The sequence below is a fragment of the Vigna unguiculata genome, chromosome 5 (genome assembly GCF_004118075.2).
Source record: "Vigna unguiculata cultivar IT97K-499-35 chromosome 5, ASM411807v1, whole genome shotgun sequence".
Taxonomy (NCBI): Eukaryota; Viridiplantae; Streptophyta; class Magnoliopsida; order Fabales; family Fabaceae; genus Vigna; species Vigna unguiculata.
Window position 1 is genome coordinate 3,881,238 of NC_040283.1, and position 13,681 is coordinate 3,894,918.

General features: G+C 31.7%; 2 protein-coding genes across 2 annotated transcripts; both read left to right on the plus strand.

The window, feature by feature from the left end:
* The first annotated feature begins 3,508 nt into the window (after window positions 1-3,508).
* LOC114184235 (homeobox-leucine zipper protein HAT3-like) lies at window positions 3,509-6,695 on the plus strand. Its single transcript, XM_028071515.1, has 4 exons — window positions 3,509-3,947; window positions 4,635-4,942; window positions 5,127-5,206; window positions 5,970-6,695. The coding sequence occupies exons 1-4, from the start codon at window positions 3,755-3,757 to the stop codon at window positions 6,295-6,297; spliced, it is 909 nt and encodes a 302-aa protein (XP_027927316.1). The 5' UTR covers window positions 3,509-3,754; the 3' UTR covers window positions 6,298-6,695.
* A 3,379-nt stretch (window positions 6,696-10,074) lies between these two features.
* LOC114183276 lies at window positions 10,075-13,261 on the plus strand. Its single transcript, XM_028070231.1, has one exon. The coding sequence runs from the start codon at window positions 10,271-10,273 to the stop codon at window positions 12,974-12,976; it is 2,706 nt and encodes a 901-aa protein (XP_027926032.1). The 5' UTR covers window positions 10,075-10,270; the 3' UTR covers window positions 12,977-13,261.
* Window positions 13,262-13,681: the final 420 nt, after the last annotated feature.

The window sequence follows — 13,681 nt, forward strand, 5'->3', positions numbered from 1 at the left end:
GTTCTTAAGTTACATGAGATAATCCAACTTGAATTTTAAACTATATGTTTTTTGATCAGGTTAGAGAAAACATATTAAAATTCTTAATTCCAACTTAAAATCAAATCTATATATAACTCCAAAATTAAATTCACAAATTAAAACTCTTGATACATAATAATAATAATTAAATATTAGTCAAAGAAAATTCATAAAATTGTACCTTCTAAATCAAAATATATCACAAACATTATAAAAAATCAAACTTACTCAAAATAAATCTATATATAAAAGACTATCAACATCTTTGGTATCATCAAATTATAATTATTACTATAAATAATTATTCATAAATTTAAATTATCATGTATAATATAACTTTGAAAGGTTCAAAATCAAATTTTACTAACATCAACTAACATTTAATTTTAACTTATTCACTCCTTCATATGTAAAACTTTCAAAAGTTCACTAATCTCACCTTATACGCGTACATGTGCATTATTGTGCTGAAAATATATACATCTCTCAAGTGTTTACAGTAAAATAGGTTTGTATGAAAGCTTCAATAAAACCTTCATCATATATAATAAAAATTTTCATCATATATAATCTCTCAAGTTTTATTTTATGAAAAACTCCATCATATAATTTTAAAACTTGAATTTACACACAGTCAAACTTGTTTAATATAGAAATTAATATCATTATTTTTGTGTTGGGAACTATGATTTCTCTTTATGAAACAATTAATTCCTAATGTCAAAATTTGTGGATGTTACATTATTAATCAAATAAATCGTTATCACCGACCCCATTTATGAATTATAATTTCTTTGACTTTGATCAAACATTAAAACGGTGATTTCCTTTATTAGTCATACATAGTATAATCTCTTATGCTCCATTAATGGTGACAAATTCAACTAGACGAGACGTTTAGTTTAAAACTTTGACTTTCTATATAAGTACGTTTCCTATGTTGGATTAATCGATAACAGAAATAGCTTAATTAACAATTAAAACAATTAAAAGTTACTTTATGATAATTTCAATTTACAAAGAGCATTGAATTGTGAACAATGTCAATTGACCATTTTAGTAACTTAGTGGACATGTTTTTATTTTCAACAACAAATAAAAGATGTTAGAGGTTTCAATCTTAGATATGAATGAAAAATTAATTGTGAAGCATTAGTGGTTTCAATTTTAGATACAGAAGGTGCAGCGAATGAAAGACAAATCTAGTCTTTATTTTTTTTTTTTCCGAGATAGAGATAATATTTATGTGAATTTTGGAATATTTATTATTTTAATTTCTGTGTGTAGAAGTTGGAGCGAGTTAAAAATAAAATAATAATGTACTGAAATGTGAAAATATTCATAAAATTGGTAGATATTTTGCATGAGTAACATGATTATATAACAAAATATTGAATAATAGATGTTTATACTATTTTTGTATTTAAATAAAATTTTGATTTTTTTATCATTTATCTATTTTCAAATTTTCAAATAATACTAACTGCTTTTCCAAAATTATTACAATAGTAAATGTGTTTGGATCAGCTCATTTTATTCTACTTGTATAAAGGGTTGTATAAAATAAAAACTAAGTCTACAAAACAAGCATCCTTATTTTATCTTGTGTACTCATGGATACATTGTTCCTATATATTATTCTTATGATACTAATAATGCACAGACGAAATTTAACAGTGAAGTTACTTTTATAGTTATTTATTTATTTATTTAATTTCATCTCTTAGGTATTAATTCTAATTATTTTAACTTTCTAAGTATTTATTAGAATTTCAAAAATTTTGTTTTTTAATTAGAATTACATTTCAAAATGTGTTTATCTTAAATATTTTAAAATTGATATAGTTTTATCTCATACAAAACCAAGATATAGGTGCTTTTGTTAAACGGGAAGCTATTGAGGTTAAACAATTATATTTAAATTTAGAATTTTATTTCAAATTTGTAAGAAATGATTTCTTCAAGTTTTAAAGATTTTAAAAAATGTGATAAATGTTATTTTTTAAAATTAATAACCCATGTAATTGAATTAGTAGTTTGAAAGTTACTACTTTCAAAATCTTACTTATGACCATTTAGTCATGATTATTTATTTTCAGTAAACATATTGTTTATATTGTTAATGATTTTAGTGTGTATTTATGGACTGATTTTTTAGAATAAGTTACTTGGCCATCTCTGTGATTCATGTTTTGTTCGTCGTTATATATGTTTTTTTCCTATAATAATTTATAAATATATTCAAATTGTTTTTTTCTTTTCAGTTTTTGTCATAGTATGGCAAAGATGTTACACTTCTTAATAATTTGGTGAGATATATAATAGTTTACATAACATTATTCTTAAATAGGTTTTAAGTGTAATTAAATATTGTTTTGTTTTATTTCAATCTTTTATTTTTATATCTCCCACCCATTTTAGGTTATTTTTATTATTAAATGTTAATTAATATAATTGAAGTAATAAAAATCATTCTGAATTAAATGTGACTGAAAAAAATTATATATAATAAGTTATTTACAACTATATGTATGGATAAAAAATAGTCTTACAATTAAAAATAAATAAATTTAAACATTTTTTAATTTTTTGGCAGTTGAAAACAAAAATGAGTACTACCATCTAGAAAGGAAGTAGAAACTAACGCATTAATAAATGACTTTTTCATAAAAATTTAATGGATAGATACAAGTTTTGTCCAAACCATTCATTACTGAAGCAGGATTTTGTTCACTTTAGTTTGATAAAATTGGAACTTCCAAGGCAAAGAAGTGGAAATTATCTTTATGCCCTTTGAAAAAATGTGTTAAAGGGCATGAAGTCCACGCGCTGCCGCGGCGTGGGGCTCAAACCCATCCCTCTGCTACTGTTATGCCTCGTGATTTGGGGCTACCATGCCATTGAAAATCCATGTCAAACGGGCCCACACACCTTCACAAAATCCGCTACAAGGCCCATCATGCCACAACTCTCACCATCTTAGATTACAAAAAGTTTATACATTTTCATACCATAATAATAATAATAAATAAAAATAAATTTTATTTTATTTCAACACTTTCCTTTCATAATAAAAATAATATATTTATTTATTTATAATAACACATAAATAGGTGAAACGTGAGTTTACTCATGATCGATGATGAGGCGATGATGATGATGATTCCAAGCACATCACGTGAAACAAATGCTCTTGCTCTTTCTGGTCAACATTGGTAGCGAAAAAGTAGCAGTTTTTCATTTAACAGAACTAGTTAAAGCTAATTAAGCTGTGGCATAATCAGTTACTAACACAAGTATAGTAGTAATCCTAATCCATTCCCCAACACTAACTATCACCCATCCAGAGAATTAACCAGGGTTAAAAAGTAACCCGAGGTAGAGTTGAAAAATCGAAATCCTAAAACATGTATGCAATGAGGTAATAGTATTAAAATGCCTAGGATAACCATTTAAGTGATGATTGAGCCAATTTGTCACTCTGACCCAGGTCATAATTAACTCTGTACCATCCATCCACTATTTTGCTCTCTCTATCTCTCTCTCTCTGTATATATATTTAGTTCCATCCATCAGTTTCCCTTCACTGCAAAAAAGCCAAAGCCTGTTACCCACACTGCCACCAAACACCACACTTTTTTCCTTCATTTTGCCTTCCCTTTTTTCTCTTCCCTTTTTCAAGTGGCCAACCACACACACATTGTTGCTTCGTTTTTCTCTTCTAAAGAGAAAAATGGCTGAAAAAGATGATGGGGTTGGCTTGAGTTTGAGTTTGAGTTTGGGAGTGAATCAACAACCTTTCAAGGTGAATCACATGCACCACCCTCAACAACATCCTCAACACCATCAACCACAACACCATCAACCCCAACCTGTTCCCGTAAATCACAACAAAACTCTCTTTGCTGATTTGTTTCAGTTACCAGGTACGAGGTTCTTCTTCTTTCAGTGTTTTCTCATATTTTGTTTCTAGATTCTCCCTGCTTTTTCACCCAAAAATAGAATTTATTTATTCACTTGAAAAAAAAAATTGTTAGTTTATCTCTTCACACATACAAATTCTGTTTCTTTTTCTGAAAAAAAAAATTATAAAAAGTTATTTTCTTGCTCTGACTTTTTAAAGTTGAAGTCTTGTTGCCGATAGTTATATCTAACTCATTCATTAAAAAACTCAGCTCAGATCCAGGTTTTCTTTGCACGAGGTTTGTAGAAACGTTTTGCAGCCGCGATTTTGGCGCTAACGTTAATATTTTCGGTGCCTTTGACTGGGATTATCGTTGCATAGTGAATAATTAATCAGTCGTATTATTTTTTGTATTATTACAAAGCCGTTTAATAAGGTTTGATAACAAAAATTATTTACACAAAATTAGCGTATTTGATTTATTATTTCAATGTTAATAATTTTTTTTTATTTAGCTGTAGTTTTATTTTAATTTTTTTCATTTCTGTAACATTTTCTTTTTCATTTCTACCTTTTAATTCTGTTCTATTCTATACCTGATATTTGCAAATACAGATACTGTTATTTGCAGAAATACCCTCTGGCATGTCCTTTAATTACAAAAACTGCCATTCCTTAATAAACCTATTTGAAACTCTTGCATGTACAGATCGGAGCTCCGATGTGATACGAGGAATCGACGTGAAGTCCACGGCGGACTGTGAGGAAGACAACGGAATTTCGTCGCCGAACAGCGCCGTGTCAAGCGTTAGCGGCGGCAAGCGGAGCGAGAGGGACGACGATAATGCTGCGTTGGTTGCCGGAGAGAGGACGTCGTGCTCGCGGGGGAGCGATGACGATGATGGTGGCGGCGGAGACGGCGAAGGCGGCGAAGGCGGGAGGAAGAAACTGAGGCTCACGAAAGAACAGTCCATGGTGTTGGAAGAAACGTTCAAGGAGCATAACACACTCAATCCGGTTAGTTAGTGGCTTTTGTGTAAATTCTTTACGAATACGGATATTTTTTTGAAATTTATTTTATTTATTATCATTAGAATTTATCTCAAAAGTTAATAAATTTGTTAGTAAATGGAATTTGTTGTTATTATTATTATTATTATTAGAATCATGATAATGATAATTATTTTGTTTTGAATTTTAGAAACGAAAACAAGCTTTGGCAGAGGAGTTGAATCTGAAGCCAAGACAAGTAGAAGTGTGGTTTCAGAACAGAAGGGCAAGGTAAGATGTCTACAATAATTATAATTAATATCTAATTTTATTTATTTTTTGACTTTATATTGCCTTTTATTTTTCTTTTGAGTTGTTTATATAACTTTCAAAGCGTTGCCTGAGTTGCCACATGTTTTATGATACGTTGAAGCCAAACTGAAATGCGTTATACATAAAACATAAAATACGAAAAATACAATGTGGTCAGAAAGATGCTATTTTCGATAAATATTAGAAAACTGTGTATTAGTGAATGGTTTAAAATGACATTATTTCCTTAAGTTTTAAGTTTAGAATAAGGGATTGGCATTATATATCTCATCTAATTGTTGTTAGCTTGGTTATAATTTATTCTAAGTATTATATTTTATGAAGGGACAATTATAGATAGTATTAATTCTTGAATGAGATGTTCATGTGGGATGGTTTTGTTGTTCCTCGTCCATGTTAATTATTAATCTAACTGTTTAAAATGCATTCAAAGCAACTTTAGCATAACGTCAAAACAAATAATGGGTTTGACTACACTCTTTGACAATCATCAACGACACAATTATGTAGACACATTATGTCACCAAAAATAAGAATTAAAACAATTGTGTCAAATATCAAAGACATGGATAATAAATACAAAGGGCCACATGAATATATCCATGTTTAATATATTAGATTTTCAATTTCATTTGGTTGGTTGTTTTGCTTTTGTGGGATATGGTTTGTTTGAAAAGAACATACGAACTATAATGTAATGATCTTAGTTGAATTGAAACAGAACCAAGTTGAAGCAAACGGAAGTGGATTGTGAGTACTTGAAGAGATGTTGTGAGAATTTAACTGAAGACAATAGAAGGTTGCAGAAGGAGGTTCAAGAGCTTAGGGCATTGAAATCATCCCCACAAATGTACATGCACATGAACCCTCCCACAACTCTCACAATGTGCCCCTCTTGTGAGCGTGGTCACTCGTCTTCATCTCCTGCCACCGCTGCCGGCCACCCGGTAGTGGTGCCGCCGACTTCTCGCAAGCTGTTTGGGGCAAACATCCGGCGGCCGGTGGCAGTGAACACTTGGCCGTTTGATGGCTCAATTCCTCGGCCATAATTATGGTCGGGGCAATGTGATATTTACATGGGTGTCTAGACATTTTTAGTTACTAGACAAGTGGAATGGAAAGAAAAAGAACCAATTTGCTATGGAAACACTAATTTGTGGTTTTTTTGGACTGAGGGATATATGAGTTTGGACTTGGTGTTAACTCTTGACGTTCTATTTTGTGTATGGCATACGTTGTAGTGAAGTTGAAGGTTTTTGTGTAGGGTAGATACGTTAATGGTTTGAGTGGGGTAAGATTTCATATGGCAAATAGTAGAAGCATTTATTAGTTTAGACTTTAAAAAGAAGAGAAAGAGAATCCGAATCCGTGAAGTTCTCATCAAATTGAGATGCCACTTCCTAGGGAAAAGGTGGGGTGGTGGAAAGAGGGTTAAACGTGAAGGAATGATTGTGATTTTTTTTTTTTTTTTTCATTTTAGAGATTTTTTTGCTCATACCACACATAGCACAACAAATGTAAATAAAATATAAAATTTTCCCTTTACGTTCCATCAAGGAATAGCTATTTTTTACCTTTTAGAAAATAATTTTATTTGCCTTTTTTTTTGTTTTTCTAAATGAAGGGATTTTCTTGAAGGATTTTTTGCCAATGTTCATTAAGAAGAAGGATTTTTTTCTTAATGAATTTGTCCATCTAATAAAATAATTGAAATTTCAAGAGAAATTAAAATTAAACCACATGTTAGTTTCGAAATTATTTTGTTTAACGTGAGAATGCAAAGAAGTGTGTGTCTACGCACTGATATCAATGGTTATATCACGTGATTTAGAAAGTTTAAAGTTGTAAAAAAAAGGAAGCAAGAAAAAACACAGTAAAAAATGAATTGTGTCTATACTTTTGCTGTTTTTGAATCATTGGTTACATGAAGAGTTTGGTTTGGTTTGGTCTTGTTTGCTTTTTACACAGTAGATGAAGTGCTGATGCGTAGGGTAGGTCAAGATTTTACTGTAGCTATCTTCATGAGCTATAAAGAGGATCAGTGTCGTGGATCCAGAAATACAGAAACAAAAATTAAATAAGATGGAGAGAAGAAAGCTTGAAAAAGAAAAAAAAAGTTGGATAATTTTTAGATTGTTTAGTAAAAAATGTTTTTATTTCTTATTTGATCATATAATAAATGAAAAAAAAAAGAAAAAAAAAGGAGTGCTTGAAATGAAGTAAATAATATTAACTAAATAAATTTTTAAAAAAAATTAAGTTTATATATTTTCATGTAAAAAAAAATTGTACGAAAAATGATAGACCAATTTATTTTTCTCATGGTTCATTTTTCCTTATTATCATGTTACGAATGTTACTTTTCTCTCTTTATTTTCTTTAAATTCCTTAAATAGAGTGGTCACTGTATATTTTCTCTCTAACGTAATCATGATAATTTCTTAAAGGATTTATTTTAAGTGATCCAACGATTAAGTAAAACAACAAAGAAAATAAAAAAGATGGCTCCTTTCCTTCTTTTCTAAATTATAAAATGGATGATGTATAACATAATAAAATATGATAGATACAAAATAATAACCTACATTATAAATGACATGTTTATATTGCATGAAAAAAAAAATCTTTTTTTATTAAATATAGCATATAATAGAGTTTATATGTTGTATGCAATACTCAAACATTTTCTTATAACAAATAAATAATATTTATTTTTAAACAAACAATGATGTAAGAAAATTAATGAAAATATATATACATATAAAGCAAAAAGAATGATAGAGAAAAATCTTATAACAGAATTCCAAAAATCATGACACTTAAGTCCACGAGGGTAACAGTGTTCATGAAGTATGGAAAGGAACATAAAGAACAGCTCAAGGTAAATATTAAACTTGACAAAAAAAAAAACTTTAAACTCTCTCCTACATTCACTTCAATACCAAACTTCTTATAAATAGTGGCACTATAACACCATATTATAGTCAATAATAACCACTTCAGTAAATTAAGGCAATTTGACTTTTTATTTCAAAAATAGATTTAAAAGTTCAAGTTAAAGAAAATATCTACAGAAAATAATACGATTAACATTATTTGTTTGTCATTTAACATCTTAAATTAGAACCAGATTTCAAATTATAGGAACACACTTATTAAATGACATATATTTCTTTTAGTTTACTACTCACAAATTTGAGTTTTGCTATGATTGTTTTCTAAGATGTGTTTGAACAATATTTTATAAGGATTTAAAAGAAAATGTATATTATTGAGAAGAAAAATGATTTTTTGACTACTAAATTTTAACAATTTTTTCTTATTACACGATGTGTCATTTTCTAAGTAATTTTTCAGTTTTTCATTTTCTCATTCTTAACATTCCAAAACCATTTAAAAGATGACACATCATGTTATAAGAAAAAATTATGAAAATTAAGTAATCAAAATATCATTATCTACTCATAATTTGCACGTCAACCTCACTGTTGAAGTATTTACATTTAAGACAGTTTTATGATCCGTGAGTTCCAAGGATGATGTTGTGACAGAGTTGTTCTTTGATGAGATTTTGGATGTGCATGCCATTATCATTTTGTTGCTACAGTTGGTGCCTGTAAAACATTACATTACTCTCGTATATACATGTGTGTTCTCATCACCTCATCACCTCAAAATCAGTGCTGCAACAGTCCTTGACCTAGTTATCAATTATTGTGACTGTGTCTGCAGTGGAATTGATGACTTTCAATGCCTTTTAACTACTATTTCTCATCAAAATTGGTGTATAGTAATGCTAGCTTGCTTATTCATGAGAGAACATGACTAGTATAGATATCATATCAATGGTTTTGTTGATCATGATGATGAAACTGGATTCCTTGCACTTCATTTTGAACTCAACCAGTACTGCAGGGAATATGGTAAACTGTTAATCAAATAGTATTGACATTCAAACTCAGAAATGAAGATTTTCTTGGTGTTTGTTGAATTGTGGTTGGCGTTGTGAGATGTAATTTTGCAATTGATTGATTCGTATTGTTGTTTTCATGTGCATGTGTTTATGTAAATCTTTCACACTTGTATGTTTTTAGAACCATCTTTGTTATATCGTTAGTTGAGCTTAATGTGATCTTGTACATAATGAATTATACTAAACTATTTTGTTTTTCTTGTTTCAGTTTTGACTCCTTTGTTTGATAGGTGATAGTATAGTTTGAATTTGTTGCATTTACGGTTTTAAACAGAATGTGTGAAGTATGTTATGTTATACAGTAATTTTGAGAATTTGTGTTTGTGTAATTGTTAAAGTAGGATATTGAAGAAACAAAATGTTTGATGATTTAAAATTATCAAAATTTACGCTTAAAATTTTCGAACTAAAGGATTTAACATTTAAAATATAGTTTGAAATTTTGAAATTGGGATTGAGATTTTAAGTGGGATTTAATATTTTGATGTAGGGAATAAAATATAAAAAAGTAGGTTTTGTTAAACATCATATCATATGGGTATAATATTTACATCTTTGATTGCTAATATGAAAATTTCCTTGTAAATACATCTTTATAACGATTTTTTAAGTTGTGAAATCTCTCATAAACAACTCAAGAGATGTGACTTCACTTAAACTTTTAATAACAAAAAATCGAAGCTCTACAGATTTTAGAATAGTGTATTTGGGCCGGGCTGTTGGGCTTGTGATGGCCCAACCCATTTTAAAGCATACGATGGCTAAAGGTCAAACACAGAAGAAAAGGGTAACCATGTCATTAAAAGCAAACGGTCATGATTGACAGTGACACCTGTTGAATTGTGACCCACTGTGTTGGGCAATTACAATTACCATAATGTTTTTTTTTACCATAATGTTTTTTTATTTTCTCTGTTAGTGCCAGATGCACTTTTCCTTGTTATCAAAGTCTTCCTTTCTTCATTTCTTCATCTCACACACTCAACAAACAATCAAACAAACACATTCACACCACAGAGCAAAGGGGCACTCACTCTACTCTCCCATCAATGGCGGATTCAACTCCTTACACCAAACCCCATTTCCCACTTTCACGGATCCAACCAAAACCCAACAACCAAGGTAAGTCCTGCTCCGGTTTCATCGTCAAAGCTCTCTTCTTGGCACTGTTTATCATTGTTCTTCCACTTTTTCCCTCTCAAGCCCCTGACTTTGTGAGCCAAACCATACTCAACAAGTTCTGGGAGCTTCTCCACCTTCTCTTCATTGGCATTGCTGTCACTTATGGTTTGTTTAGTAGAAGAAATTCAGAACTTGACACACACTTAGAAATAGAAACTACTCTTTCTAGTGCCGACGATAATGCCGTTGCACCTAGTTATGTGTCCAAAGTGTTTCCTGTTTCCACTATTTTTGATGATGCGTATGAAAATGAAAATGCTATTGAAAATCCATGTGGGATTGGGGAGAATAGGATGAAGATGATGATGCATTGTTGGAATCCTCAGTACTTTGATGCGGGGGCAGGGGTTGTAAGCTCCAATGGGGGTGGTACTGTTGGTGTTTTTGATGAACAGTACAAAACCCATTTGCCAATTTCTGAACCTAGTTTTGGTTATTCTTCTGTTGGATGTGATGGGAACGGAACCAATGTAGTTCAAGCTTGGAATTCTGAGTACTATCATAGTGAGCCAGTGGTGGTTGTGGCTCAACCAAACTACAACACTGGTGAGTGTGGTGAGGTTGTTGATTATAAACCTCTAGGGCTACCGATTCGCAGTTTAAGATCGGTTGCAAGAGATGTAGATAGTCCTAAATATGCCAATGAAAGTGACTCCAGTTCAGGTTCAAGGGGTTCTTCCAGGGCCTCAGATAAGAGCCGAGATAAGGAATTTAGGGATCTGGGACCTTCCAATTTGGAGACACAATTTAGTGATGCCGGTGGTGGTGGTGGTGGATCAACTTCCCCAATTCCATGGCGTTCAAGGAATAGAAAGATGGATAGAGAGAAAATATATGGCAATGATACAGGTCATGCACATTTTAGGCCTCTTTCGGTTGATGAAACTAAATTTGAAACACCATTTTTCCCTTCCCACAATATGTATTCTTCCTTGGATTCGATTTCAAGAGATAATATAAACGCTCAAGAGGAAGAAGTGAAGCAACTGAGAGCTTCCTATGTGTCTGCCGCAGAAAAGAAGAATTTTCAACAAGAAGATGTAGGGCAATTGAACACTTCCTTTGTGTCTGTTTCAGAAATTATGAACTTCCTTGATGAAGATGTGGGTACAAGGAAGGCTTCCTATGATCCTATTTCTGAGAATACAAGTTTTCAGAAGATAGATTTGGGGAAGAAGATTTTCCATGGGTCTTCATCAAAAAATAGAAGGATGGGAATTAAAGGAAAATATGGTGCTGCTTCTTTTCCTTCACATTTCAGGCCAATGTCTGTTGATGAAACTCAATTTGACTCACTTGGTTCAAAATCTTTCGAGTCTGTGAGACCCTTTTCTTCCCACACAAGAATTTATTCTTCCTTGGATTCAATTTCATCAGACATGGACTTCCAAGAGGAAGATATGGGGCAGAAGACTTCCCGTATGCATGCTACAGAAAATATGAATTTTGAGGAGGAAGACATGGGACAAAAGAAGACCTCATACTTGCAAGCTTCAGAAAATGTGAATTTCCAAGCGGAAGATATGGAACAAAAGCAGACTTCCTACGTGCCTGCTTCAGAAAATATGAATTTCCAAGAGGTGGATTTGGGAAAGAAGAATTTCCAGATGTCTTCTAGAAATGACATGTTGGAATCTAAGGGAAAATATGTTGCTGATTCCCGTCCTTCACATTTAAGGTCAATGCCGGTTGATGAAACTCAACTTGAATTGCTCAGCTCACGGTCTTTCCAGTCTATGGGATCTTTCTCATCACAGTCAAGTTTATCTTCTTCCCTGGATTCTGTTTTATCAGAGAATATGAACTTGGAGAAGGAAGATTTAGGGGAAAAGAAGAGCTCACATGGATCTTCTTCTAGTTCACCATCACCTCTGCCTAGAAGGAATAGTGAAGCTTCATTGCAAGCATTTCAAGCACAAGGGTATGGTAATGGTTCCTCACTCCCAGATGACATAAAGAACAGTTTGAGTGATGACTTGAGAAGTTTAAATGAGATTGGAGGTGAGGATCCCCCAAGCAATAAAGAGTCGCGGATTCATGCTTTGCAATCGGACTCAGAAAAACCTGCAAGCCTAGTGAAAGCTCCATCAAGGGGAAAATCAGTTAGAACAAGAAGAACCAGTGGACTGATTTCAGGGACAATGAGAATAGGAGAAACATCTAGCAAGCAAAGTGATGAAAAGGTTGAGAAGAATGTTAACAATGTAGAGTCAGTATTGAAAAAGGATAAAATGAATAGTGGAGAACCATTGAAAGGAGCCAGTAAGAAAACTCTGGATTTTTATTGTCCTAAGCCTGAGATTAAATTTTCCAATCATAGAACAAGAGATAAGCTAGAAGAAACCAAGAGTTTGTCAAAGCAAGACTCAGATATCGAGCTTGAAAATACTCGGATGAGCTCTGATGAAAGTGGGGTGCCTGAATTTGTCAATGATTCAGATCTGGATTCTGAAGTAGATAAGAAAGCCAGTGAATTTATAGCTAAGTTCAAAGCTCAAATCAGGCTTCAGAAAATGGGATCTATTGATAGAGCAAAAGAGCAAAAGACCATTGGAAACAAGATGATTAGGTGATTTGTAAACTATTGTGATCCAATTATTTCTAACCCGATGAACATGGAGTTCATCAAAGATCTTAATAGTATCATGCATCATTCAGCTTCCTTCATTTTAGGAGATTTTATTTTCTTCTTATGTTTCTACATAACTGCTGAAGTTGAAATTCTGTTATTTTGTGGCAGCAGGTCTTCCACTTATTTATTTTCACATACAACAAAATATCTATGGATATTGCTTCTGGTGCCACTGTATCTTTCTCATGTTAAACTTCACCATTTGAATTTTTGTGTTAGTTACTCATATAGTGTGCTGTTTCTTTGGAGCAATGGCTTCATCTAACTGGTTGTCATTATTTGCAGCTTATGCTTTTAGGAGAGTTGATCTTTGACATGATATCATAGTTTACATTATCAAATGCATTTTCTGTACATCATTTGAAAATATAGAGATGGTCTTATGTGAGTCAATCTTAAGCATTCACTTAACATTTTAAACTTTAGGAGAGATATTTTAGTCTATTTGCTTGAAGACTAATAAAAATCATGTTGTAATTTAGAATAGGATAAAATTCCCTTATTTTGATCAAAATTTATCTTGGATCCTATATTTTAAAAAAATGACTTTGGTTTCTGTTTTTCTATAATTGATGATTTTTATCCCTTTATGGACCTTTGGATAATAGGGTGAGGAATGAAATTCACCAGTTATTTCAAACGCAAA

Excerpts from the sequence above, each read along its gene's own strand:
- LOC114184235 (XM_028071515.1), top strand. The coding sequence starts at position 3,755 with ATGGCTGAAAAAGATGATGGGGTTGGCTTGAGTTTGAGTTTGAGTTTG. Across the intron at positions 3,948-4,634 it reads TGATTTGTTTCAGTTACCAG|ATCGGAGCTCCGATGTGATA; the intron begins GTACGAGGTTCT and ends TTGCATGTACAG. Across the intron at positions 5,207-5,969 it reads TTTCAGAACAGAAGGGCAAG|AACCAAGTTGAAGCAAACGG; the intron begins GTAAGATGTCTA and ends GAATTGAAACAG.
- LOC114183276 (XM_028070231.1), top strand. The coding sequence starts at position 10,271 with ATGGCGGATTCAACTCCTTACACCAAACCCCATTTCCCACTTTCACGG.